Here is a 27,310-nt window from a genome sequence, read left to right on the forward strand (position 1 = left end):
CGGAGACTCACTGGCCGGGTAACCCCCCTCCACCGCAGCTGCTGGGGACGACCTCCTGTCTGCTCTGTACCAACCTTGGAGTGACAGTGATTGCATCTGGGAGCTCCTTAGGGACAGGAATGTTTCTTCTTTCTTTGTGTCCTCAGTGCTTTGCACAGTGTCTGGTGCATAGTAGGTGCTTACTGACCAAGCCAGGGCATATCCCCGAATCTTTCTGGGCCTCCATTTCCTCATTTCTAAAACAAGGTTAGACTCCATTGTCTCTGAGCACCGCTCTAGCTCTAACTCAGAGGTTCCCCAAAAGTTTCATTCATCAATCAATAAGCATTTGAGGGGTACCTACTGTGTACCAGATGCTGTTCTAGATACTGGGGACACATGACCAAAAGCAAAGTAGCCCCTGCCCTCCAGGAGCTTCCGTTCTCCTGGGGGGATGGGCGGTGAGGTGAGAGGGGCCTCTGAGCCAGCAGCCCTTGTTGCTGTGGTTGGTGAGTGGTGCTCTGTCCAGTTAGTAAGTAGCAGGCAGACCTGCTGGGACCCGCGCCATGAGATTTGCCAGGAACGTTCCATGAGTCAGCCTGGAACATTTGGCCTTTCTTTGTTTTCCTGAGCCCGAAGTGACTCAGCTGTCCGTGAGCCTGAGCAAGAGGAGCCGAAGGACTCACTCCCGAGGGAGCCAGTGCTGCTGTGGGGGATGCCTCCATCATCTGGTTTCTTCCAGGCCCTGGCCTTGGAGCTCTGGGCCAGTCATCTTCAGCAGCCCTCTCTGCTCCTTTGGTAGTTTGGGAATAAGGGCTGCTCACCCATTCCTGATTTCTCATGTCCCACCACCCCCTTGCCCGACTGGAGTCTATTCTGGGCTGTGGCTCTAACATAGTGTTGCGGAGACTCATTCAGATTGGCCAGTCAGGCAACTAACAATAATTAAGTGCCTACTGTATGCCAGGCACTGTGCTGAGCACTGAGGGAACAAAGAAAGGGAAGAACATGGTCCTCACCCTCATTCTGCTGGGGAAGACCACATGCAAATAACCAGGTGCATACAAGACACACAGGCGACAGAAGGTGGTCTTTGTGCCCATGACAGCTGAGTGCTGTAGACTGCCCTGTGGGGGGAGTGCTACTCACTCTTTCGTTCCTTGTATTTGTCTCAAGCATGGTGTCTGGCATGTGGCAGGCACTGAATAAAAGCTTGTGAATTTTGCATATGAGGAAACTAGGCTCAGACAAGTTAAGTGACTTGGCCTAGGTCTCGCAGCTAGCTAATATCTGCAGCAGGATTTGAACTCAGGTCTTCCTGACTTTAGGCCCAATGCACTATTTGCTGTGCCAGCTGGCTGCCTCATACACTGGATATTTTGCTGCCTCCCCTGACTTCACCTGGCCTGACTAGGGGAAGCAGAGAGAAGCCTCTCTATAAGTTCCTCCCTACTCTTCCCCCTCATCTGAGTTGCTTCACACCTTGTGAAGATTCCACCCTGAGGCCCAACCCCTTGAGATGTGGCTAAGGTACCTGAATGCTATCCTCCCTGATAGCAGACTCCCGAGGGGTCATGCCTGCCCATCCCAGAGCATCTGAACTTTGAGCTTCATCATCCACGTTCTCTGTCCTCCATGCCTGCTCCTCAGCCCACCCTTTCCCCCCAGCCCCCTGAGGTTCTACTCTGAAGCTGCCCACCCCTCCCTCATGCCTCTGAGATGCCTGGACTACAGGCAGCAAACTTCCCTTTCCCTTCCTGGTTCTCCCTGATGCCTGGCTCCCTCCTGATGACCCAGCCCTGTTGTACTTGCACCCACACCCCATGTCCACTGTCCTGGGAGGAGTGAGAAGACTCTGCTGCCCTCAGCAGCCTCTCCTCCTCTGAGGGTCACTCAGCCCATCTGCAGCACTCCCTCAGAATCCCAGTGGCCTCCTTGAGTTCAGTGCCTGGCTCAATCTTTCCACCCTCTCAAATGTTCTTCAGCTTCCTCACTACCTGTCACCTGTTCCTCCCCACGCAGAGAACGTCTGACCCCTGATACTGGTCCTCCTCTTCAGGAGGACTTCCAGTTGGCCCACCCCCAGATCTTTGCCAGGCCACTGCCCCTGCGCCGGCTGCTCTCTCTTCCTTCCCCTTCTTGACCCCTTGGTGAACCAGTTCAACTCAACACTCTCCTCTGCCTGCCTCTTTGTCCTTTTGCCATTCAAACCTTGCCAGCTCCCCACTCCTGCCCTTGGATCACTGCCAAGCCTTGCTGCCTCTCACCCTCTTCCTGTGCTGGAGAAAATAAGGAAACTGTCACTTAACCCGAAGTGAGCCCTCACTGCAGCAAGGCAATGCTTTTATCCCTCAGTTAACTCACTGTCCCGCTCTCTACAGTGGCTCTTCTCACCTTCTCACTGTCCTCAAGCCTCCATGCCCCCATAACCCCCACACTCTCAGCCAAGAACCTGCCTCACATTTAACTGACAAAGTGGCGGCCATTCACTGAGAGCTTCCTCTCTTCCTCATCTTCCAGGCACCTTCCTTCCCCAGTAGGCTGTCCCCTCCCTCATCCCCACTGTCTCCCTCTCGACTGGATGCTCCCCTACTTCTTACAGCTATGACCATCTGTCCTTGCTAGCTGTCATTCTCCATCTCGTCTCCCTTTGGCCATCTACACTGGGGCCTCCACTTCCTTTCCTCTCCCTCTCATCTTCTCTCTCTAGTCTAGGTTCTGACTTCATCATTCCTCCAGAACTGCTAAAGTTACTAGTAATCTCTTCAATCACCAAACCCAAAGGCCTCTTTTCAATCCTCATTCTTGACCTCTCTGAAGCCTTGGGCGCTGTTGGTTGCTCTCTTCTCCCTAGGTTTTCAGGACACCTCTTTCTCCTGGTTCTCCTCCTCCCTGTCCGATTGCTCCTTCTCTGTCTCCTTTTCTGGATCCTCCTCCAGATCACACCCTCTAACCATAGGAGCCCTACAGGACTCTGTCCTAGGCCCTCATCTCTTCTCCCTCTAGAGTATTTCCCTTGGTGAGCTCAGCAGTTCCCATCTCTATGGTGACAATTCTCAGATATACCTTTCTTGCCCCAAACACTCCGCTGAGATTATCCAATTTTCCGTCTCCAGCTGCCTTTCAGACCTTACAAACTGGATGTTCAGTAGCCATCTTAAACTCAGTATGGCCCAAACTGACTTCATTATCTTTTACTAAACCCCGCTTCCATCTTCCCCCCCCCACCCCCCATCCCTCTGGCTCACAATCTAGGAGTCATCCTGCACTCCTCACTCTCTCACAGGCAGCATCTCCTGAATATCCCCCTTCTCTCCTCCGAGCTGCCCCCACCCTGGGGCAGACCCTCATCACCTCACACCTGGATCACTACAGTAGCTGCTGCTCCAGTCCATTCTCCGTTCAGCCACTGAAGGGATTTTCCTAAAGCTCGGGTCTGATCGTGTCACCCTCCTCCTCAATAAACATGAATGACTCCCTGTTACCTCCAGAATCAAATATAAATATAAAATCTTCTGTTTGGCCTTCAAAGCCCTTCATAACCCAGCCTCCTCCTCCCTTTCTAGTCTCCTTGTACTTTTCCCCTTGACACACACCCATCGATCCAGTGACCCTGGCCCCTGGCTCTCCATCTCTCATCTCCAGACGTTTCTCTGACTGTTCCCTCCTCAACTCTGCCTCCTGGTTTCCTTGTCTACAGAAAGCCTTTCCCAATGCCATGTGATGCCAGCACCTTCCTTCTGCGATTGCCCCAGTCCAGCCTGGATATATCTTGTTAGTACGGAATTGCTTGCATGTTTTCACTCCCCCATTAGACTGTGGGCCCCTTGAGGACGGGGACTTGCTTTTGCCTCTTTTTTATCTCCAGTGCTCAGCACAATGCCTGGTACACAGTAGGCAGTTAATAAATGCTTATTGACCAATTGTATGAGAAGCCATGATAGTAGAGGTTTCATTTGTGTATGGATTAAACTTGATGGCTTTTGATGTCCCCTCCGATTCTGAAATTCTGCGATTCAGTGGCATAGTGTAATCTACTCGCTCTTTAACTTCTGGCCTCCAAGGAAGGAGGGAATGGCCAGCATTGAGTCCTTGCTTTGTAAGGATGAGAAGAGATTGAAGATGTGGATGGAGAGGAGGGGAATGGGAGGGAGTCGTTCCTAATGAGGTGATGGGGTCCGGGCACAAGTGGGTGGCTTAGCCTTGGCAAGGAGAGAAGATCTGCCTGTGTCATGCCCCCCACCCCTTCCAGACAGGTGCCAAGGAAGGGAGGAGATCCCTGACCTCATTGCCGCCAGGCACCAATGAACCATCTCCAGTAGTTTTCCCAGCTTGGCCCCTCAGGGATCATGGCCAGGAATGGCCCAGGCTGGACTGGGGAACAAGAAGTGTGCCTGGGCCTCTGTGCCCTTTGACCCAAAGGAAAAACTGCCTGTTTCAGGACCTTGGCAGGGCTGTAATTATGACTTCCGGAGCTTCTTCCTTGTACTGAGGATGAGCTGCTGGTGTGTGGCCCCTGCAGTGGGCCGGCCTGCAGACAGGACCTTGCTGGATAAAGCAGTGTAGTTTAGAGGAACAAACCCGGCTCTGCTATTAGAATGTGAGCTTTGCCTCAGCGCTTCCTAAAGGTTTGTTGACTGACTGATTGGTGGCCTGGAGCAAGTTCCTTCCCTGCCCCAGGCCTCTTGGACTTTCCTCCACTGTGAGATGAAGGCATTTGGAGGGATGGACCCTGGCATCCCTACCAGACTCTGCTCTTGGTTTGTAACTCCAGAAATAGTTTTCTTCTTGACCCTGTCACATGTGCATGCAGGTCTGTGCTTTGAAAGAGCTGGGCTTTCATCAGTGGGAATGCCCTCGGACACTGGGGGATGCCCCTGCCCTGAGCAGAGAGGATCTAGATAGAGTAGCTGTCACTTTGGCTTATGTCCTGAATCTCCAAGCTGGGAGAAACCTTGGGGGCCACACAGTTATCCACACTGGCCTTTGGCTAGCTCCAGGCCAGGCCACCCCCTTCCACTCCTGGCTCTCTGACTGTACTCCCTGTCATGTAACTTCCCATACTACCCTCTGTCGACTGCCTCTCCCCATGGGTATTGTCTTCTCTGTTAGAAGGTAAGCCCTTGGAGGGCAGGGACTGTTTGGTTTTTTCTGTTTGTATCCCCATGACTCAGAAAAATGCCTGGCACATGGGACATGTTTACTCATTTTTTTTTACTCATATACTTGAACCTACTATCAGTGAACCAATCAACAAGCATTTATTCAGTGGTCACTCTGTGCTGTAAGCTGGGGGAGAATTCAGTGGTCACTCTGTGCCAGGCACTGTGCTACAAGCTGGGGAGAATTCAGCAGTCACTCTGTGCCAGGCACTGTGCTACAAGCTGGGGAGAATTCAGCAGTCACTCTGTGCCAGGCACTGTGCTACAAGCTTGGGAGACAAAGAAAGGGGAAAAGTATTCTTTCCTTCACGGTGCTTATGCTCTAATGGGGAGACGACATGGACGTGATTAGGTCCATCCCAGAGATCCAGAGTACATGGAAGGGAGCTCCAGGGGGATGGCCCCAGTAGCAGAGGAAGGGAGAGGTCTCCTCTTTGGGGTTCCAGGACCCTGTGGTTCATGGAGAGATCTCAGGAGGCCTGTGAACCTGGATGGGGAGAAGATGACATCTTCACTTTGCCTCAGCTCGAACAGAAATTTAGCCTCTCCTTTGATTTTTTAAAAACCCAATTCTGAGAAGAGCTCCATAGCTCCCCAGTATGCCGGAGGGCCTGGGCCCCACTGAAGGTGAAGAGACCCTGCTAGGAGGGTTGTAAAGTGTTTGTACCCACCTGATCCTTCCTGCCCATCTCTGAAGGCAGAGCCGGCTCCTTGCCATGCTGCTCACAGCGGCCATCCAGGCCAGGCACCTTATTTTACAGTGAAGGAAACTGAGGCCCAAGGATGGACAATGTGGCCTGACCCTCTGGCCAGCCAGGTCTGTGCCCAGGACATCCCCCCTGGGCTCTGCATCCTCCCTGGGCTGTGCCTGGGACTCCCCTCCTGGACTGTGCTCGGGACATCCTCCCCCATCTGTGACTTTTCCATTCCTGGCCCCTTTCCTCTTCCGTGCTGCCTTTAGAATGTAAAGTCCTTGAGGCAGGGACTGTCTCTCTGTTTGTCCTCTTATTCCCACTGCTCAGCACTGTTTCTGGCATGAGGTAAATGTTGAGTAAACTCTTGTGGACTGCTGACTGACTGGTTGTACCTCTCACCTGGTGGGTCAGAGCCTGCCCCTTAATGGGGCCATGGTGTGATATCTGAGCAGGACATTAATGGAGGCCAGGAGGAGTTACTAAACATAAAAAGGAGCACCAAAGACGTTGCTGGCCCCTCAAGACCACTGCAGTCAGCCTTTGGCTGTGTCTTCAGCACACTTGCCTGGGCACATGGGGTGGGCTGTGGCATCCCAGCCTGGAGTGGGTCCTGAGGCTTCCCTGTGTCTGAGGGTTCATGGAGGAATGTGGGCGACAGCCCCATTTGCTAATTAAGAGATTCTGTTTCCTCATGTTGGTGATTTTTGGATTTGAAGGATGTTTGGGGCAGGAGTCCAGAGGCACAGGGTCACAGATTTAAAGCATCCTCTCATTCAGCCCCCTCATTTTCCAGAGGATGGGGCCCAGAGAGGCTAGGTCACATAGGAGCCATCAGGAGTTGAAGCCAGGACCTTGACTCCCACACCGGTGCTGCAGAAGCAGCCACTGGCATCACACTCCGGGCTTCTTCCTGGGAATCCAGCATCTTTCCACTCTGCTCTTTGAAAGCCCTTTTGGAGGTGTGTGAATTTGGCAGCTGGGAGGTGTGGATGGAGTGCTGGGTGAGAGGCAGGAAGAGCCAAGTTCAGATCTAGCCTCCAGACAAATACCAGCTCTGCAACCTCTGCCTGCCTCAGTTTCCTCATGTGTAAAATGAGCATAATGATGGCTGCCAAGCCTCAGAGTTGTTATGAGGATTGAAGGAGGCGGTGTTTGGAAAGCCGCCATCCATGCCACTAGCTCTTCTTAATAATGTTCCTGTTTCATTATTGAGTCCCACCCCTAATGCTCAGGACGGGGCAGCTGTCCACAAATGCTTTCATGTCTCTGAGCCTCAGTTTGCTCCAGCCTTAAAATGCGGGTGACAGCGGCTCCGGGACTGACCTCCCTGGTGGTTGTGAGGCTCAGAAGATGGTCAAGGCAGCGAGCACCTACTGTGTGCCGGGCATCATACTGATCACTGGGTAAACCAGCCTCCAGAAGTACCCTGGGGAGAGCTTCTGCATCCTGCCCCAGCCTGGCGGTGTGACCCTGGGCAGGTCCCTTCCCCTCATGGTGCATACAGGCTGCAGAGGAGATGCCCTCCTCTGGGACTTCTGCCACTAGGGACACCCTAGGTCCCGTCCCTCTCTCTAGCTGTTATCATTGTGCCCTGATGCCACTTGCTGTCCTCCCTGGCCTGCCCCGCCCCGTGCCTTCCCCCATCTCCTTGCTTTCTGATGTTGGCTGTCTTTTAAAGTGACCACAGCTGTGCGGGTCACTGATGTTTGGGGCTTTCGGCAGATCCATTTCCTCCCCTTGCAATGGTTTGTTTGCATCTGCACAATCTCCTTCTGGAAAGGTTCTGTCGCTCCTGGGCTGGCCTGGCATCTCAGCTTGGGGCTCAGTCCCCACTTCTCCTTTCTCTGAACTCTGAAATCTCCTTCCCCAGCTCTTGGGGTCCCCACCCCCTAAGCGCGGCCTTCCTCTGCTGAGTCGCACACTCTCAGGTGTTGGGGTCTCTCCCCCGGGTTTTTCCTGGTTCTTCCTTCGGGGGCTGCCCCCTCCATGTCCTCTCGTTTTTGAAGGCCAAGCTCCTTAAAGCGAGCTGGGAATTTGCCTCCCTGTTCTGCTTTTGCAGAGATGGCCCGGCTGCGTCTGGATAATTGTACTCTCTCTTTACTGTGGCATCGGGCCCCAGGCTGGCCTGGAAACTGCTTCCCAGATGCCAACATTTCCTTCTTGTGTTCACGCGATTTGTGGTAGGTCATGGGGTCTCTGATGAGTTTTTTTTTCCTGTAATACATTTTCTTGATATGTTTCATTTTTACATTTGCTAAATATCCCTCCCCTCTCGCTTCCAGAAAGCCATTGCTTGTAACAAACAAGACTTTTTTTAGAGAAAAAGAGGAAGAGGGAAAAAAAAAAAACCCAGCAAAACCAATGACCATGGGGGGGGGGCTCATCTCAGTCTCTGGGCCAGGCCTAGATGTTGTCACCTTTGGCTCTTTTGTGTGGGGGTGGAGGGGAGGGGGAGGGAGTGGGGGAGGGGTCCTTCTGGTGCCGTAGTCTTTCTTTTTCTTCTTCTCTCAATATTCCCCTCAATGCTTTGGCTCCAGCATTTCCTCATGAGTCTCCGGTGCTGGGTCACTTCCCCAGATGCCTCGACTTTGGCCCATCTTGTGCCTTTTGAGTGACATGAGGCGTTCTGAGTCCACGGCCCCCGATCTGGAGGGTGCCCCCCCCCAGCCAGCCTCTGGCAGAGCTTGGCCTCAGAGGTTCCTTGAAGCCCTCCACTAGCTTACCTGTCTTTGACCTTCTTCCTTGGTGTTTGCTTGTGGACTCGGGCCGGCCGTTTCCTGACTAGCTCCTCTCTCCTGCCTCCTGTGCCCCCCTCGGCCGCCGCCTCTTTGGATGTCCTGGTCTCTGACTTGGGAATCTGTGGAGGCAGGTGTCTCCCTAGACCGGATCTCAGTCCCTCTTCATTAGGGGTCATCCTTCTATTTTAATTGAGTCTGGAACCCTCTCCTCAGGGCCATCTTGGGGCCCAGCTGTTTACTTTCTAAATCTTCCCATCCTCTTTGATGTGCCTTCCTTCAGGGTCACTTAAAGCCACCTGTCCCCTGGGGAGCCTTGCCCAGAACTTCATAATCCCTGACGCTGTTTTCTAGGTTCCTTCTGGCTGTAATGTTGGCTCTCATTCTCCTGGAGGAGACAGCCTGAAAACAGCTGGTCCCAGCAAAATGGAGGCAGTATAAATGGAAGGAAATTCCAGAGGCCAGACACTTGGGGAGAGGGGACAGGAAAGGCTTCCTGCAGAAGGTGGGGTTTGAGCTGAATCTTGAAGGAAGCCAAGAAGCCGAGGTGAGGAGGGAAAGCCTTCCAGGCAGGGGGGACAGAGGGACAAAGGCCTGAAGGTGAGAGGTGGGAGTGTCATGTTTGAGAAGCAGCAGTGAACATGCTGGTGTCCCTGGATCACAATGTGTTTGGAGAGGAGGTGAGTATAAGAAGGCCAGAAAGGGATTTGATTGATGAAAATGAACGTGCCTTCACTTAGATGCTTCGGGGACACATCAGACCTCTGTGGTCATCAGGTGGACAGCAGCTGCCTTGGTAGTCACTGATCCCTGCTGTTTACCTCTTTCCTTTAATAATTCCTGGAGAAGCCTCCTCCTGGCCCAGCATCATCCCTTGGAGAGATAGCAGCTCCCTCCTTTGAGGCCTCAGTTCTTCCACCTTCTGCCTCCTGACTGGCTGCTCAGGACTTGCCCTGGCCCCCGAAGGCCCTCCTTCCTCTTTGGGGGAGACTGAGCTGGCCGAGATAGAGTGATACGTAAATAAGCAATGACCATGGCCATGTCACATGCCCTCCCGGGTCACTGCCCGCTTTGCTCTCACCTTCCTTACTGTTAGAAGGGAGCCCACAAGGATGGGCATCACATTTAGAATTTGAAGGTACCTCAGATGGAGAAACTGAGGCCCAGAGGAGGAGAATCGTGCCCTGGGTTACACTGGCAGGATCATAGACTCTAGAACTGAAAGAGAGCTCAGAGGCATCTGGTCCAACCCTGTCTTTGTGCTGATGAAGATGCTGGCTGTGTGACCCTGGGCAAGTCCCTTGGCTGCCATCTCCGTTCCTTCCCTGTAAAATGGTGCCAAATAACATTTGCTATCGCTCTTCATTTCTATCTCTACCCTAATTTCATTTCTATTTAAAATGTTTGTTTTAATTTTGAAATGGAGAGGTGCCGTGGCATGTTGGATAGAGTCAGGCTTCAGTCCTGAAGGCTCTGGATTCGAGTGTTGCCTCGGACATATTGGCCATTTGAGCCAGGGCAGGTCACCTCTCCCCTCTCTGGGCTCTGGGTGACTCTCTAAGATTACTAGTTGCTGCTGGCACCAGTAGAGGGATTTTCCTTCCCCAGGAGTTCTGTGTACGGCAGCCCCTATGCTGACCTTTCTGCAGTGGGCCGAGGCCTCATCCCTGGATCCTCTTTGTTTATTCTGCTTGTCTCTGAGGGCTGGGGGTTTTGTTTGTTTTGGTGGAATCACATCCTGTGGAGCTGAGCCCTTCTGAGGATGAGCCTTCCCTTTTCCACCACTAAGCGCCTCCTCCTTCCTCAAGTCTGTGCTTTGTGCTTGGGCCCTGAGGGTCGGGAGCCTTCATGAGTCATTCCCACTGTGGCTGCCCTGCCCCCGCCCCCAAGCAGCTGCAAGTACAGGCCCCGCCATGGGCCATGCTGGTGGGTTGTGCTGTGTGCCTGTCAACTGAGTTTGAATTCTGAATATAACTGGATATTGTAAATGTACCTAAGACCATGAATTTATAGCTGGATTGGGCCTGAGAGGCCACTGAATTCAGCTCCCTCATTTTACCCATGAGGAAACTGAGGCATGCCCTTAAGAGACCTACTCATATAGAATGTAAGCTCCTTGAGGGCAGGGACTGTTTCATTCTTCCTCGAATTTCCAGCACTTAGCAAGGTCCCTGGCACACATTAGGTGCTTTATAAGCACTTGTCGATGAAAGGATGAAAGGTAAGCAGGGATCTCTATGAGAACAGTGATCAGAACAGCTGGCATTATGAAACACCTGTAGGTTTGTGCAATGCTCCCTGCATCCTCAGCATGGCCTTTGGGGGAGGTCCTGCCTCAGACACATACTGGCTGTGGGGCCCTCTCAGGTGACGTGCCCAGGGTCACGCAGCTAGGAATTGAACCCAGCTCTCCATCTGCTATGCCAGGTTATTGTTCATGTTATTCCCACGGGACAGAAGAGGAAACTGAGGCCCCAAAATGATTAAGTGAGTCATGGCCACCATTTAATGCAGGACTTCTGTTCTTTCTCCACAGCTGTGGATTTCTTTAACCAGATCAATATGCTCTATGGGACAATCACCGAATTTTGCACCGAAGCAAGCTGCCCAGTGATGTCTGCAGGCCCCAGGTAAGAGACGCTCCCCAGGGCCTCTATGTTTGTTAGGTGACTCACAGATGCATCCCAAGCATTGCCCAGAGAGGACTGGGCCCATTTGTTCCACCCTCCATGTGCCTGTGGGCTCAAAAACGTCTGCTTCTCCTTGGCAGTCTCTTGGTGCATTTCACGTTCCCACTGATGCCAAGGAAATGTACCAGGCCCTGGGAGTACAGAGACAAAATGAAAGCAACCTCCTGCCCTCAAGCAGCTTCCATTCTATAGGAAAGCCACCATGTATAGAAACAAATATATACCAAATAAATAAGAGGTAACGGGGGTGGGGGGGTGGGGGGGGTGCCGCAAGCAGCTGGCTGGTCAGGACAGTCTGCAAAGTGGTGGTGAGCTGAGCTTTGAAGGGGCTTAGGGAATCTAAGGGGGTAAGGGAACAGGGACTGCATTCCTGGGCTTTAGGAAAATCCCTTTGGTGGCTGACTGGAGGATGGACTGGAGTGGGGAGGGACTCAGGCAGGCAGGACCCCCCCCCCACCCGGCAGCTAGTGTAGTGGTCCAGACCTGAGGGTATGAGGCTCTGTCTCAGTGTTAGAAGGGGGTGTATTTGAGAGATGCCACAGAAGTGAAATGGGCAGAGAAGGGGCAGGGGGTGATATCTACAGGTCTTGGTACCATCTTGGATATGGGGGGGGAGGGGTGAAAGAGAGTGAGCGTGACTCCAACGTCATGAACCTGGGAGCCTTGGAGGATAGAGGTGCCCTGGAAGGTAATAGGGAAGGAAAGAAGGGAGAGGTTATGAGTCAGCTTTGGGCTCCCTATAGTCCAGGCATGTCAGCATTCTGCTCCAGCAGCCTAGGTTCCTGGACCCAGCATCAGTGGATGCCGTTTTTCCATGGGGCAGGTCTTCCTCTTTCAGCCGTCATGCTTGACTCAGTCTGTCTTTGGTTTGGGCTTCATGGACACTCTCCTCAGAGGCAGCTTGGGGGGAGTCAGGAGTGACTCAGTTGGTCCTTGATAATAAGTTGCCTCTTTGAATCAGTCAACAGGCCTTTATTCATCCCCTAGCGCCCTCATGTGGAACAGGTGAAGTACCTGTGAGCGCTTCCTTTGGGCAGGTGCTCTGAGGTGAGCAGCCTGCTTACGGTCTTACTTGGCGTGAAGTTTAGAATAAAAATAGACATTTTTTAAAAGCTTCTCTGTGTAAAAGTGTTATCTGAAGAGTAGGGAGAGGCGGCTCATGGCTCTCCTGGGAGTCCAGCAAACCTGAGCTCAGACACTTAGTACTTGTGTGACCTGGCTTAACCCCTATGAGTCTCAGTTTCTGCATCTGGAAAATGGGGATAATAACAGCCTCTTCTTCACAGGCTGGTTGTGAAGCCAAGCCTTTATTCTGTACATGCCCACATGCATCTATGTTGTCTTCCCTCAAGGGGCGCTTTCATTTTTATCTTTTGTCATCTCAGCACCTAGCACATAGTAGGTACTTCATAAATGCTTGTTGACTGAATGATAGACATGAGCTGCTGTGACTTTTAAGGGGGTCTCAATGGATCCATGTCCACAGAGGAACTGTGCATAATTTCTTCTACTCCACTAATATCTGGGTCCCAGAGTCCTTTGCAGATGGGTCTGGGGTAAGGGGATTTGGGGCGGGGGGGGGGGGGACGACTAGAATAGCTCCAGGGGCTCTTCCCACCCCAGACTGAACTGGAGACTAGCTGGCCACCTGCCACTTGATCTGTTCAAAAGATTCTGCTTTCAGACGTAAGCTCCCTGAGGGCAGGCATCAGTTCCCTTTTTAAAGGGTCTTTGTATCCACAGCAGTTGGCACATAGTAGGTGCTTCATAAATGGTGACTCGAGTTAAATCCAGTTGACTGGGGAGGGTCGTTTTCTTGCTGCCTTCTCATCAAGCATCTCTCTTACAGATATGAATACCACTGGGCTGATGGCACCAACATCAAGAAGCCAGTTAAATGTTCTGCTCCCAAGTACATTGACTACCTGATGACGTGGGTCCAGGACCAGCTGGATGATGAGACACTTTTCCCATCCAAGATCGGTGAGTGAGAGGGCCTCCAAAGAGCCCAACGTCCTTTTCCAGTGATGGGGGAGAGCCAGTCAGCCTGGCCACTGAAAAATGGTTACACTCTAGTTGAGTGTCTGAGCTGAGACTGGAAGCCAGGGCTTCCTGCCTCCCAAGCTGGAGCTCATCGTACCCTTCCTCATGGCTTCTTCCTAGCTTGTGGACCTCCTTAGCATCTCCATAGATTGATCCCGAGAACCACAGGCATTTTTTTTCCTTTAACATGACTTTGTGTCCATACACAATACATTTCCCAGTGGCATCTGCCTTGGATATTTAGCCAATATGTCTACAGCTCTTCCTGTGTGCCTGGCTCTGTGGGGAAATGCAAAGATGGAGGGGATGGTCCTTCCCTGGAGAGGCAGCATGGGATCTTGGGAGGGCAAGGAGCCCTGGCTTTGAATCCTGGCTGTGTGAGTAGCCACTTCCAAGGCCTTCAGCCGGGCAGGCCTCAGTTTCCATGTCTGTAAAACAAGGGGGTTTAGACTTGGGCGAGCCCAGTGGAGGTCCTCTCCCTCTGCATCTTGGCCCACTCCCACCTCGTTAGCCTCAGTTGACTTCTCTTACCTGTTGGATCTTCGAGCCCAGTGCCTGGCACATCCTGTGCTATCAGTAAATGTTTGTTCGCTGACTGACTGAAGACCACACAGGGCCTTTCCCATGGGAGACCCTTAAGAAGGGCTTGCTTGTTGGGGCTGTCTGGAGAAAGGAGACAGGCAGGGTCTGGAGTTACCATGATGTGTACCGAGGAACCCTTAGCAAGTAGTGAATGCATGAGTGTGGGAATCAGTGAATGAGTAAAGGACAGACAGGTGGCTCTGTTGGCTTGGCTCGGCCTCCGCAGAGCCCCTGTGAAAATCATCAGCTTCTTGTTCTGTCCCGACAGTTCAGGAAGTCCCAGGACCCCCATCTATACCCCCAGATCTACGAAGTGTAAAGTAGCTTCTCTTCTCCAAAATGTTGGGGTTTCCTGCTTTCAAAGGATCACTTTTTAAAAAAAAATTATGTTGCTGTTTTTTCTTTTCTTTTTAAAAAAATATTAAAAGCTTTTGTTTTTCTTTCACCTTCATTCCACCCTTTGTCCCCATCCTACCCCTGCCCATTCTGCAAAAGAGTGAAAAAGGAAGAAAAAATAATTCAGCAAAACACACTTGCACATGGCAGGTTGAAAGCACGTGCTGTGCTCTGCACCCATGGCCCCCTCGCCCCCTGTAGGAGTGGAGAATGAGGTACATCTTCTTGTCTCCTCCTGGGGGCAGCACCTGACCGTTATCTTGGCCCAGAACAGTGGGGACAGTCTCTCTTTACATCGCTGTCACCCCCCTCCAGCAGAACAGCCCTCGTTGTGGACAGTTAAGCAGGATCAGTCTGAGGCTGAGCTCAGTGCCCGGCTTAGGAATCACAAGTAGGGGCTGGATAAGTGTTTGTTGACTAGTCCTGAAATAGACACACTCTGTGGCCTCCTCTGGCTCGCCTCCCCAGCCTGTCCCTGCCTCACTGTCAGCCAAGCTCATCTTCTGTGAGCAAGCAGCAGGGCTTCTTCCAAGGAAAGCTCCTTTACAAAGAAAGGAGGCGGGCTGATGGCCCTGCCCATGTCCACTGCTGACTTGGATGGAAGGCTGACAGGCTGACTGACGAACTGGCTGATTGACTGATCAGCCGACTGACTGATCGGGTGGCTGACCAGCGGACTGAGCGGCTGATGGGCTGGCCACTTGGCTGACGGGCTGACTGAGGTGGGTTTCTGCCCCCAGGGGTCCCATTCCCCAAGAACTTCATGTCGGTGGCCAAGACCATTCTGAAGCGCCTGTTCCGGGTCTACGCGCACATCTACTACCAGCACTTTGACGCAGTGATGCAGCTCCAGGAGGAGGCGCACCTCAACACCTCCTTCAAGCACTTCATCTTCTTCGTGCAGGTGCGTCAGCCTCCATGGAGGAGGGGAAGGGGCCACAGGGCTCCCTGAGGAAAGCCCAAGCCCTCTTTACGCTCTGGGTCTGAGCTTCCTTTTCCAGCCCCAGAGTGAGGATCCCGGCAGTGCCAATTGTCATGCAGGGATGAAGTGCCCCATGTTTAAAGAATGTGTGGGTGGGGGGTGGGGTGTTGGGCACCCATTTGGAAAAGGTGGGATTTGAACCCAGATCTCTCTCCCTACACCGAAGCCAGGACTCCTCCCCCACTGCTGTGCACACAGGCTTCAACCAGGCCTTGGACTTGGAAAATGAGTTTAACCAAAGCACCCACAGGTCCTCTTTACATACAAACACAGGGGTAGGGATTGGGCGTGGTTGCATTTATGTGGGAACTCCCAGATGAGGAAACACCCTTCACCCCTGTAGGCATCTACCTTCTCTGAAAGCTTCTCTATCTATAGGCTAAGTGATCCGGGGTCTGTGAACTTTAAAAAATATGTTTTGATGACTGCCTTTCAGTACATGTGATTCCTTGACCTGAAGGGGTTGGCCCATGGGTGTCACCAGACTGAGGCCAAGATCCCCTGGGCTCCACCTCCATTGCCTCTCAGCATTAAACATGGGAGGCAGCAGGCGGGTCTCAGATGGGCAGGCCTTGCCTTACCCAGGCCTGGCTTCCTGGGCCTTTTATGCCCTCAAGTAATCACCAGTGTGTGTGAAAATGTCAGAACAAAGTTCGTGGCCATCCCTTTTAAATCAGGAAGCCTTGCTCTCTTCAAGGGACTAACAGACCTAAGCTTTGTCCTGTAGGGATCGATGGAGCCCTCCAGAAGGATCGGCTATTCCTGACTCTGAGGGGAGAGGGGGAGGTGGGCCAAGAAGCCTTAGGGCATAGTCCCACTTCTGACATCATCTGGCCCAGGGACCTTGGCGGATTTGGGAAGCAGGCTATTAGTCCTGCTTTGACCCAGGGTTGCCCAGCTAGGAAGTGTCTGAGGCAGGATTCAAACTCAGGTCTTCCTGACTCCAGACCCAGTGCTCTCTGCATTGTGGCACCCCCGGCTGCTTCAAGCCACTAAGTCAGAATACAAATAGAGAAGACACCGACCTGCGTTGGTGGAGGGGACCTCCACATCTAGCAGTTCCCTCTGCCAATGACCTCCTAGCCCTGGTCTCCTCCATCTACAGCTTATATGTGGTGTTTAATAAATGCTTGTCTGTGGAGGGAGTGATTGATAAGAAGGTTGAATTGTGGACTGATTTGGTGGCTCTCTCTCCTCTCCCCTTTCCTCTCTCCTTCCTCCTTCTCCCCTGTCCCCTCCCCTCTCTGTCCCCTCACCTCTTTCTTCTCTCCCTTCTCCCCTCTCTGTCCCCTCCCTTCTTCCTTCTCTCTCTCCCTTTTCCCTTGTCCCCTCTCCCTTCCCCTCTTTCTCCCTTTTCCTCTTCCTCTCCTGTCCCCTCTTTCTTTTCTCTCCTCTTTCATCTCCTCTTCTCCCTTCTCCCCTCCCTGCCCTCTCTGTCCTGCAGGAGTTCAATCTGATTGACCGGCGTGAGCTGGCCCCTCTTCAGGAGCTGATCGAGAAGCTTGGCTCCAAGGACAGATAGACAGCCCCAGATGGATGTCCCCCAGCCTGACCCAGCCCCTGGTCACTCCCCTGATCTAAGGGGTCACTTCCTCTTGGTCAGTTAGGGTGCCTCAGTGGAACCAGCACCTCTTCATCTTGCCTGGAGCCAGACTGGCCACAGTTTGCACCCTCTGCCTCGTGGCACCCCCTGGACCTTCCTGCTCCTTCCAGGGGAGTTGGGGGCTATCCTGGGTAATTAATTCTAGTTACTTCTTTGGTCACCTGCACCCTGTTGATTCGCTGGGCTGTTACTTGTTCCCTGGTGGGAGGAGGGGGAGGGCAAAGTCCTTAATGGGCTTTTCTTTTTAAGCAGAAATTCCAATTCCAGGTTCACCATCCCCCTTCCTCTTGTTGCTTTTTACAGTATTGGAAATGCTGGGTGGGGATGGGCCTGGAATTTAAGATCTCACCTATCATCATTAGACTCAGAGCTTTGGGGAAAGGTCTCGAAAGAGCTTAGGCAGCTTGTGCAGAACTTGGTCCTTTGGATGGCCAAGCGACTTCTAGTCTCTTTAACAAGTTTTAAAAAAAGATTGTTTTATTGTTCTGTTAGATCTTTTCTTCTCAAAGTATGGTGTCCACTAGGGGTGGGAGGTGGGGGGGCTAATAGAGCTTGCAGGAGTAGTTAAGGTAATGACTCTTCCCATAGGCTGTGCCTCCTGGGACCCAGCCCATTGTTAACAGGAATCAGGTGGCCCACCAGCAACCAAAGGAATTTCTAACCAAGACAGGACTTGGATTTTGGGCGTTGATTCCCTCAAGGGAGGGAGCATGGTGCTTTTTTTTTTCCCTTAAATGAATTATAGGATTTCTAAATATAGGCTTTAGTTGTGAAAGGGCCTAGTTCCAGTTCACCAATGCTTGAGAGCTTTTCTGTTCTAGGAAGATTGGGGGTGGGGTTTTTTTTTTGCAAAGCAGAAATGCCGTGTGCAGAACCAAGTCTCAAAGCCACTCTCATTGTGTTTTTGTTTTTTTAATTTTCCACATTTGCAATGCTGGATGGGGAGAGGATTCCTTGTGCATTTAGTACTGCTTGAATTCTGTTTGTTTCAAGTTTACTTGGTTCTGTTTTGAGTTTTTCTCCATGCACTTTGAATGAACCTTAACTGCCTTAAGTAGGCCATTAGCATAGGGCGGAAAGGTCCCAGTAGTAGGGACCCCAGGGAAGCCCCCGTCTTGCGGAAAGAGGACCCTGGGCCAGGGGGCGTTCTCAGAAGGGCTGTGGTCTGAGGGCTTCCTCAGAACAATCACCAACTGGCCTGTTGGATTCTACCCACGGGACAAAAGACGTTGGACCCTGGGGAAAAAAGCATCTCCTTTTCGCGCGTAGCGTATTTTTGTATTACATCATTCTGGGCAAAATGTATTTGCTCTTTGGGGGAAAAAATCTTTTCTAGTTGGTTCCTAAGAGGGAGGCTAACCTTGGGTTCGAGGGAGGAGCTGAGGCTCCAGGCCCTGCCGAAGCTGCCTGTGTGATCAAGTCTTCCTTTTCTAGGCCTGCTTCTTTCTCCTTAAAATGAGGTATCAGGCTAGCAGTCTGATAGGGGTTGAGGACTGGCCCTTTGTGGAGATATCACCTCTGACAGTGACCACCTGTGTGACCTTGGGCACATCGTCTAGCCTCTCTTGGCCTGTTTCCTCATCTGTAAAATGCGGGGATTGGGCTTCATGCCTTCTGACGTCCCTTCCGCTTCAAGCTCCAGGATTCTCTGATCCTGTGCTTCCTCGGGGCCTTTTCAGCTCTAAGCTTGTTAAAACGCTGAGGCAGTGGGTGTTGGGCTGGCCAAGGGCTGGGCCAGCCTCCCTTCACCAACATCCCTCCAGCCAGCAGGCCTAGAGTTTGGAGAGGCCACTTGGCAGCCCTCTTGATAGCGCCACAAAAAGAGAGAGAGAAGTAACACCTAATCATCTGCTTGTATGACTTAGCAGAACCAGCCCTGGAACGGACACACTTAACAGAAAATATTGGTTAAGGTTTACAGTAAAACCGCCTGCACTTGAGCAAACCCCAGTTGGGAAGGTCCACCATCCACCAGGGGGATCACAGGCCCTCCACACTGCTCCCTGGGCAGTCATCACGCATGTCTTGTCAAAGAGGACCCACCCACTATGCAGACGCCTTCCCCTGGTTCTCTTCACGTTTCCCACATCTTTTTCACTGGTGCAGCTGTCCCACCTGTGAGCCCTCACTGCCTTCATGACAGCGGATCTCACCATTGCTGTCATCTCTCTTTTTTATTGTCCTGGCAAGCCTGGGCCTATGCTGAGCAGGTGAGAGGATCCTAAATGTGAACTTTACAAACATCTTTTATCCCACCGAGGCGGAAACCCCAAAGGATCCAGTTCAACTTCTTTTTCTAATCCTCCCTGCCCTTCCCATCATTGCCAAGGTCGAGTTGTTCTGCAGGTGATTCGAGTGGGGCAGATAATCTGACCAGCTTCACAGAGAGTCCTGCTGCCTCTGAGCTTTACGGTGGGAAGATTCTCATCCACAGTTTTTGATCAGGTTCCATCTTTAACTCTGCATTGCTTGGCTCGAAGACTATATCTCTTCAGCTCTGCAAAGGAGGAGTATGTGTACCCAACTGCTGGCTTGGTTTGTAATCTTTCTAGCTTTACATTAAAATACATAGGAAATCCCCAGCCCCCTAGAGTGCTAACAGTATTGATGAACTTGCTAAGCTTTCTGCATTAGGAAATTCTCACTCCCCAGTAAAAGCTCACCCCTGAGTCATTAGCATTCAATCCAGGTGGTCCTCTGTGGATCAGGTCCAAGAAGGGACCCTTGACACAATCTATCCCTGCTCAATCCAGCGATGCTCCCTCTTCTTATAGATAAGAAAAGGAAGGCACAGAGGGGAGCAGTGCTTTGCCTGAGGTCACAAAGCAGGACTGTGTCAGAGCCTGAGCCTGGGTCCCCATGGCCCAGCCCAGCCCAGGATTCTGACCAGTCTGTCACATTCCCAGGTGCTTATACTCAGTCCTAAGATTTCAAGCTGCAAAGGGGTGGGACAGGGGCTCTTAACCTAGCTGGGGTCTGTGAACTTGGTGTTTTTATCTGTTTGAATCACTTTATTTCAATAGAATCAGCTGCCTTTATAATCCTATGTATTTTATTTTATGCATTTCGATCCATATTTTAGAAAGGGATCCCCAGGTTTCAGACTGCCAGAAGGGGTGCCCTTGACAGAATAGAACATTAAGAACCCCTTTATTTCATAGAAGAGGTCTCTTCCTAGGCCAGCCTGTGTAGATCATTTGTAAGTGCTGCAAAGTGCTTGCCAACATCCCACAGGGTCTGTGGATTGGAAGAACTTTTTTGAAAAGCCACTGGGGGCTTGTAAAATTATGCCATTAAAATACATGACAGGTCCTCTGTGAGTGGAAACCTGTGACAGGATTGTAACTAAAACCAGTGACCTTGCAGACATTCCCTTGACTGGAAGGAGCCCAGCTATAGAAGGTGCTTGGAGATAGTGATCAGGGTCCCCTGGGTGGAGAGGGGACCCTGGTGTCCCTTTCTTACTCTTAGAATGTGATTTGGAGTACCCATCTTAACTTTTATGGAGACTGAGGAAAAAGTCTTTGACTAGATCTAACCAGAATGAAAGATAGTTAAGCCAGTCTGTAGGGTAGGAACAATACTGGTGGTTAATGAAAACTAGTTTCCTCCCTCCCTCTCTCCCTTCTTTCCTTCCTCCCTCCCTTTCTTCCACCTCTCCTTTCCTTTCTTCCTCCCTCCCTCTCTCCTTCCTTTCTTCCCACCCTTCCTTCCTTCTTTCCTTCCTTCCTTCCTTTCTTCCTCATGCAGGCTTGTTGCAGGTACTGGGCAGGTGTGGTTTCCAACTACAAAGGGAACAGAACACATACAGGCCACTGATAGTAGAACTGGAAGGGACCGATCCTTCCTTCAGAGGCCTAGTGGGTTTCCCATTCTTGCCTGGAAACCACCATTTGTCTTATCGTAGAGAAGATTCCTGTTTGAGGATGGGTTAGTCAGTGGCCCTGAGGTCCTTCCATCTGGGAGGTACTGTGGCCTTGTCCACCATGCTCATTTTATACAGGCAGGAACTGAGGCCAGAGTAGCCATGTGAGCTCCCTCTCCATATTCTCTAGTGCCCTATCCAGTGGATGGGTTTGCTTTTAGCATCCTGACCAAAAAGCAAAGTAGGTCATGTTTTTTTCTGTCTTCCTGTGTCTTTATCAGGGCAACCTCTGGGGAGAAGGGGATGAATTAGAAGAGAAGCAGCTACCTTAGAATGAGATCTGTCCTAACTTCATTTTGATTTTCAATGTCATTTCCAGAAAATTCTGTATTCACTCAATAGTGTGTTAGAGGGCTAATTAAATTGAAGACATCACACCTGAAACTCCCTTGGGGTCTTTTCTGTTAATACCAAATTCTATTCCTAGAGAGTGCTCTGGAATGAAAGCTGGTTGTGGCCAGCTGAATACGAGGGTGAGACCGATGCGAGGCGCCAAGTTGTTGGTCAGACCCTGTTACCAGGGCTGATCAATCCCCAGCCCCATTACCACTCTTATAGACAGACCGCTGCCTAAGTTAACCTTGGTTCTGACCCAGAAAGCTTTTATAATGTTTTTTACATCAATTTCAGAAGCTTTAGTGACTTTTTCCCTCAGTCAGTTTCCTCAACTTTTTAAAGAGTGTTTTGTATCGACTTTTGTAACTTTATTTTCACTAGAATAAAGCATGTGGAAAGAAAACAATGACTTAGTCTGATTTCTGGGTGTATTGGCACACGGTAGCTGTGATTGACAGTCTGAAGACAGCCTCAGTTTCTCTTTGGCTGGTGCTTTGTCATGCCCTGGGGTCACAAAAGCTGTGCTAGCCAACAGAGCACAGAGTCTGACCTGACCTCTAAGCTAGACTGCCTTCCAGTGTGGGCCCAGGAATGCAGGCATCCAGCAACCAGTGCTGGAAGGCCTGCTGTCCAACCTCGTCGTTCTTCATCTCCCTACAAAGTTGTATGCTCACTCTGCATCACTGGGGGGTGCCCACACACATGAAACCGGGCCCGAGCTATGTCTGTCAAATAGCAGTGGAAATGTTTCTCCAATCCATGAAAAGACTGAGTTGACTCATTCATTGTAGTGACTAGTGACTAGAGGGAGAGCAACCTGCTTGCAAGGCCATGTTAGTCCTCAGGAAGACTAAAGCCACAAATCCACAGCCTGCAGGAAATTTCCTTTTCTTACCAACTACCTCAGGACAGGGCGTTCCTCGGCAGTGGCAGCGATGCCCTTTCTGGGGTTTCCTCCTGTTACAACCTAACCCGTCTCCGCTGGGAGCGAGGTCATTGACAGGTCTGAACACTTCAGGGAGAGGAAGGTATCGGCTAGGATCTCAGGCAGAGGCTGATCAGTCAGGGGGGTAACAAAAGGTCCAAGCTTCTGGTGAAAGGGGACCCCCAGGAGCCATGGTGGTGATGGCTCTGTGCAGAATACTGGGGGTGGGAGAGCCTGACCCGTGGCGCCAAAGGACTGGTTGGCAGATGAGAGACACATGATGAGTTTACTAGGAGGAAGTAATACAGTGGAAAGATTTAGTCAGAGGACACAGGTTCAAATCCTGTTTCTGCCAGTTAGTAAAAGTGATTTGGGACATCACTTAGTCCTTCTGAGCTGTGGTTTCCTCATCTGTGAAGTAAAAGGCTTGGACTAGACAGTCTCTGAAATTCTCTTCTTGATCTAAATCCACATTCTTATGGTCGTATAAGTAAAAATCAAATATATTCAAAGCAATTTCAGGCAAGGGCAGGGGTGGGGAGAAGCCCTAACAATATGGAGGAAGCATCCAAGAGATGGAACATTTGAAGTGAGGAGGGAGGAGTTGGAATATGTGTAGGGGGACGCCACATAAGCCAGTGTGGCCAGAACACAGAATGTGCAAGGAGTGACCAAAAGCCAGCCTGCTAACATAGGTCCAGAGCTAGATCACAAGGAATTTGAATGCCAGAGACAATAATTGCTGTAGTAACACCAAGGAGGAATATGCCATTTCACGCTAGGTAAGTGCCGTGAGGGGACTAGAAACTACCTCGCCTTAATAGGACTGGTTGAAAGGATTGGGGGTGTGGGGAGGGAGCTTGAAGAGAAGGCTCAGAGATGTGAGAAGAGCCCTCAAGGACTTGAATGGTCATGTCCAAGAAGGACATGCATTTTCCTCCTCCATTCTCAAAGGACCAAACCAAGGTAAATGGGTGGAAGCCTCAGGGAGGCAATCGTCCAGGCCTCCCTGGGACGGGGGTTCATCATGTAGTGTCTGGGCTAGATTTTTAGTTTGGTTTGTTAATGTAGGAGTGGGTGGGATTCCTGGGCCTCCGAGGTCCCTTCCCACCCTGGGATTTCTCTGATGAGTCACTGACGCAGTGAATAGTGAGTAGGACATTGGCCTTCGAGTCTGAAGACCTGGGTTCATGTTCCACTTCTTATATTTACTACTGTGTAATCCTGGGCAAGTCACTTCACCTGTTTGTCCTTGTTTCCTCATCTGTAAAAGCAGTGTTGTGGCCAGGACTTCTTTCTTTAAAATCTATGATCCAATGACTCTAAGTAGGACATAGGCACAGGTCAGCCCAGGTATTTTCATCTTTTCTCACCCATTAGGACAGGAGCTCCTCGAGAGGCAGATGTATTTGCATATAGTAAACACTTAATAAATACTTCTCGACTGATTGAGATAAAGAAGATAGTAGAGAAGTGAACTGGTTCACCAAGAGGTTGAAATGGGGAAGGAGGAAGATTGTAGCCTAGACCCTAGAGGGTCACAGTGAAGAGAAAGAATGGGATGACGGGCCTTTTGGTTTGGGAAGGGCAAGGGAATGAGTCTATGAGGGGAAATTAGACTGAAATTAGAGGCTAGGGGCTGACTGGGACCACAGTGGCGAACTGTTCTCTCAGTTCTGTAGTAGAATGATCCGAGATCATATTGGTCTCATCAGACACAGCCGGACAACTGGACCTTGACCCCGACACAGCAATGTCATTGAGGTCCTCTTTGAGCACGGAGGATGACAACCAACTCTCCATCAGGTCATACAAGCAATTGTATCTGCAATTTCTCCTGGGGCAATGATTCATCATATTCCTCTAATAGTTTAGCTGGGTTCCAGTTGGTGAAATCTTTGCTCATGCCCATGCCCACACTACCTTGTATTTAACCACTTTGTGATTGTCCTTTTCATTCTGCATGACACTCACGTGACCTTTGTGTCCCCCATCAGAACATAAGCTCTTGTAACTGTGTCCCCAGTACGTGGCACATAGTAAATGTTTACTGACTGACACCCAATTAGCCCTAGTTGGTTATATAATGGACCTAAGTTTCATGCTTTGATCCTCATGGACTATAACTCTTCTATGGCCATTGCTGGGTCAAAGGCTAAGTATGGTTTTGTGGCTTATGTTGTATAGTTCCATACTGTTTTCCAGAACAGTTGAATCATTCACAGCTCCACCAACCATGCAAGTGTGCCTGTCCTTTCATAGCTCCTCCATCAATTTCCATTTTCGTGTTCTGTCATCTTTGCCAAATTGATAGATTGGGGCAGCTATGCGGAGGAGTAAATAGAGCATTGGGTTTGGAGTCAGAAAGACTTGAGTTCAAATTTGGCCTCATGCTAGATGTGTGAACCTGGGCAAGCCATTTAACCTGTTTGCCTCAGTTTCCTCAGCTATAAAACGGGTGTTAAAATAGCACCTACCTTGAAGAGTTTTTGTGAGGATCAAACGAGATATTTGTTAGCACAGTGCCTGGCACACAGTATGTGCTTAATAAGTGCTTATTCTCTCCCTCTCCTTTTAAGGACTGATGCAGAGCAAAGAGCAGATCCAGAAGAATATATAGCATGAATTGTTGGGTTCTTTCAGTTATGTCCAGCCAACTCTTCTTGACCCCATTTGGGGTTTCTTAGCAAAGATACTGGAGTGGTTTTGCCATTCCCTTCTCCAGTGCATTAAGGATAAAAAAAAAAAAAAGAATTTTAGTAAAGCACCTAGAATTTTTAATTAGACAATGTAGGACAGGTTAGAAATTCTAAGAAACAAATATAGGACATCAAAACTCATTAACTGCTCAGCACGTAGTGTCTGACCCTTCATGACCCCATTTGGGGTTTTCTTGGCAGAGATACTGGAGTGATTTGCCATTTCCTTCTCCAGCTCATTTTATAGGTGAGGAAACTGAAGCAAACAGGGTGAAATGACTTGCCCACGGTCACACAGCCAGTAAAGTACCTGAGGCCAGATTTGAACTCAGGAAGATGAGTCTTCCTGACTTCAGGAAGTTAGCACCCTAACAACCTAGGATAGCGCCCTATCCACTGCAGCGCCACCTAGCGACCCTAAGATCGTTCACTACAATTACTCAAAATTTATTTTCCTGTTGGTCTTCTTTTAATTTACATTCTTGTTGTCATTGTGTCTATCACCCCTCTGGTTGTTCTCACCTTCTATCTCACTTTATACAAGTATTCCCATGTAATGTAAATGAAAACAACACTAAAAGACATCAGAGTTAATATTAAATGCACCAGTCTTTTTACTAGAAAACTGATGAGCTGTATCTTCCTCCAGCTGATAGAGAAGTGTCAGACTTTAGGTCCAAATACGGCATCCATTTTCAGACACACCGCTGTTTGTTGGGCTAAAAGGATTTTCTTCATCACATGGGAAGATTTCATGGGAGGGAGCAGTATGAGGAAGTACACTGGTACAAAAAAGAAGTAACACCAACAAAACCTGCAACAAGAAAGGTTTTGCAAAAGGAGTCTTGTCTTTATTAGCGAGATCATCTACACTCAGTAAATCAGACTCGAGGCAAGATGAGGACACCATCCAAAATGACGGGTTTCCAGGCTTTTTCTGATTCCTCTAGTTTGTCAACATCTGTCCCCTATCACCCTGTATTTATTTTATGTGTGTGGGTACACAGACACATGCATTTATGTAGATAGGTGTGTATATATGCGTAATGCACATATATACATTTATCTGTGTACACATTGTATTCTACTAGTAAACCTAAGCTCCTTGAGGGCAAGGATTCTCACTTTTGTAACTGTGTTCCCCAGCACCTAGTACAGTGCTTGTATGTACTAGGAAACCAGCATTTATTTAGCACCTACTGAGTTCCAGGCACTATGCTAAGCACTGGGGATACAAAGAGAGGCAAAACTAGTCCCTACCCTCAAGGAGCTCACAATCTACTGGGAAAGACAATGTGTAAATAATTAGGTACAAAGCAGATATAGAGAGGAGAGAGGTCATCTCAGAGGGGACACATCATAGGTGCTCCATGAATGTCTGTGGATTGGTTGATCTTCCCCATCAGAGACAGTGTTACCACAAGCTGTGGCTGGTTCGTTGAGAAGATGGGATGCTTCTTAATGAGACTGCGGTCACGTGATCTTTCGAGATGGAAGGGGCCAGAAATCATTTAAAAGGCAGATGTGGGTTTTGAGTTGGTTTTCTGACTCCAAGCCCAGGGTTATTCCAGCATCCCTTCCTGCCCTTGCAGACTTCAAGAAGCCATCAGAACACATGTGCTTCAGCCCTATCAGCTTCCGGGCTTGAATGGATGTGGCCATCTTGCTGACTGAGCCCATGTGTTGTCACGGCAGCACGGTGGAGCTCAACATTTCCCCATAACTTCTGCTCCCTCACCTAAGTCAGCCTCCAATGTCTCTGCACTGGCTCTCCTCCCACGCCTGGAATGCTCTCCTCTGCTACTTGCAGTCTCTAGAATTTTTCTCTTTCTGCACAGTGTTCTCTCCACAGTCGCCTCCTACCACCATTCCTTCCTCATCTCCGTAATGACCACTGCTCCCCGCCTCTTCTTAACCTCCTATTCCCTTCTCTCTCCATGGGCCGTAGATCCTAGGAGAATTTAAGTTTTTTGGGACATTTTCATCTTTTCCTTGGTGTCCTCAGTTCCTTGTACCTTGCACATAAAAGGCGTGTAATAAATCCTTAAGGTGACTACAGATGCAGCTCTTGGGGAGGAGTCCCCCTCCTCGCTTCATTTTAGATAAGGAAAACAAAGACCCAAGGGTCACTTATCCAATGCCAGACCCCATCATCAGTGACAGCGTAGGGATCAGAACCCAGGTCCTGGGCCTCTGAGGTCCCCTACAGCACATACCTCGTTGGTCCCACCGCCAATGCTTCCTGGCCTCTCTAAGCCTCAGTTTGCTCACCTGTAAGATGGAAGTGGAGGCTCCTTTACAAGTCCAACATCTACTGTGTGTGGAGCACATGGCTAGGTTCCGTAAAAGATACATGTGTTATAAGATGACGACGACCATAACAGCTGATATTTCTACGGCATTTTTAAGGTTGCAAAATGCTTTACACATACTTTCTCACTTGATAATTATCAACAAGTATGTATTAAGCATCTACCATATGCAGGCACTGAAAATACAAAGACAAAAAGGAAATAATCCTTACCTTCAAGCTGGGAAAGACAATGGGTACATATATA

The 27,310-nt window shown here is 50.2% G+C and overlaps 1 protein-coding gene across 1 annotated transcript in view; it reads left to right on the top strand.

Moving 5' to 3' along the window:
• Window positions 1–21,534, top strand: part of MOB1A (MOB kinase activator 1A) — a 29,753-nt gene extending 8,219 nt beyond the window's left edge. The window contains exons 3-6 of the mRNA XM_036750872.1: window positions 11,108–11,201; window positions 13,111–13,244; window positions 15,023–15,186; window positions 16,709–21,534. Coding sequence (XP_036606767.1) covers window positions 11,108–11,201; window positions 13,111–13,244; window positions 15,023–15,186; window positions 16,709–16,786 — 470 coding nt within the window. The 3' untranslated portion in view covers window positions 16,787–21,534. The remainder of the gene's footprint in view (window positions 1–11,107; window positions 11,202–13,110; window positions 13,245–15,022; window positions 15,187–16,708) is intronic.
• Window positions 21,535–27,310: the final 5,776 nt, after the last annotated feature.

Source organism: Trichosurus vulpecula, chromosome 3 (assembly GCF_011100635.1).
Source record: "Trichosurus vulpecula isolate mTriVul1 chromosome 3, mTriVul1.pri, whole genome shotgun sequence".
Classification (NCBI taxonomy): Eukaryota; Metazoa; Chordata; class Mammalia; order Diprotodontia; family Phalangeridae; genus Trichosurus; species Trichosurus vulpecula.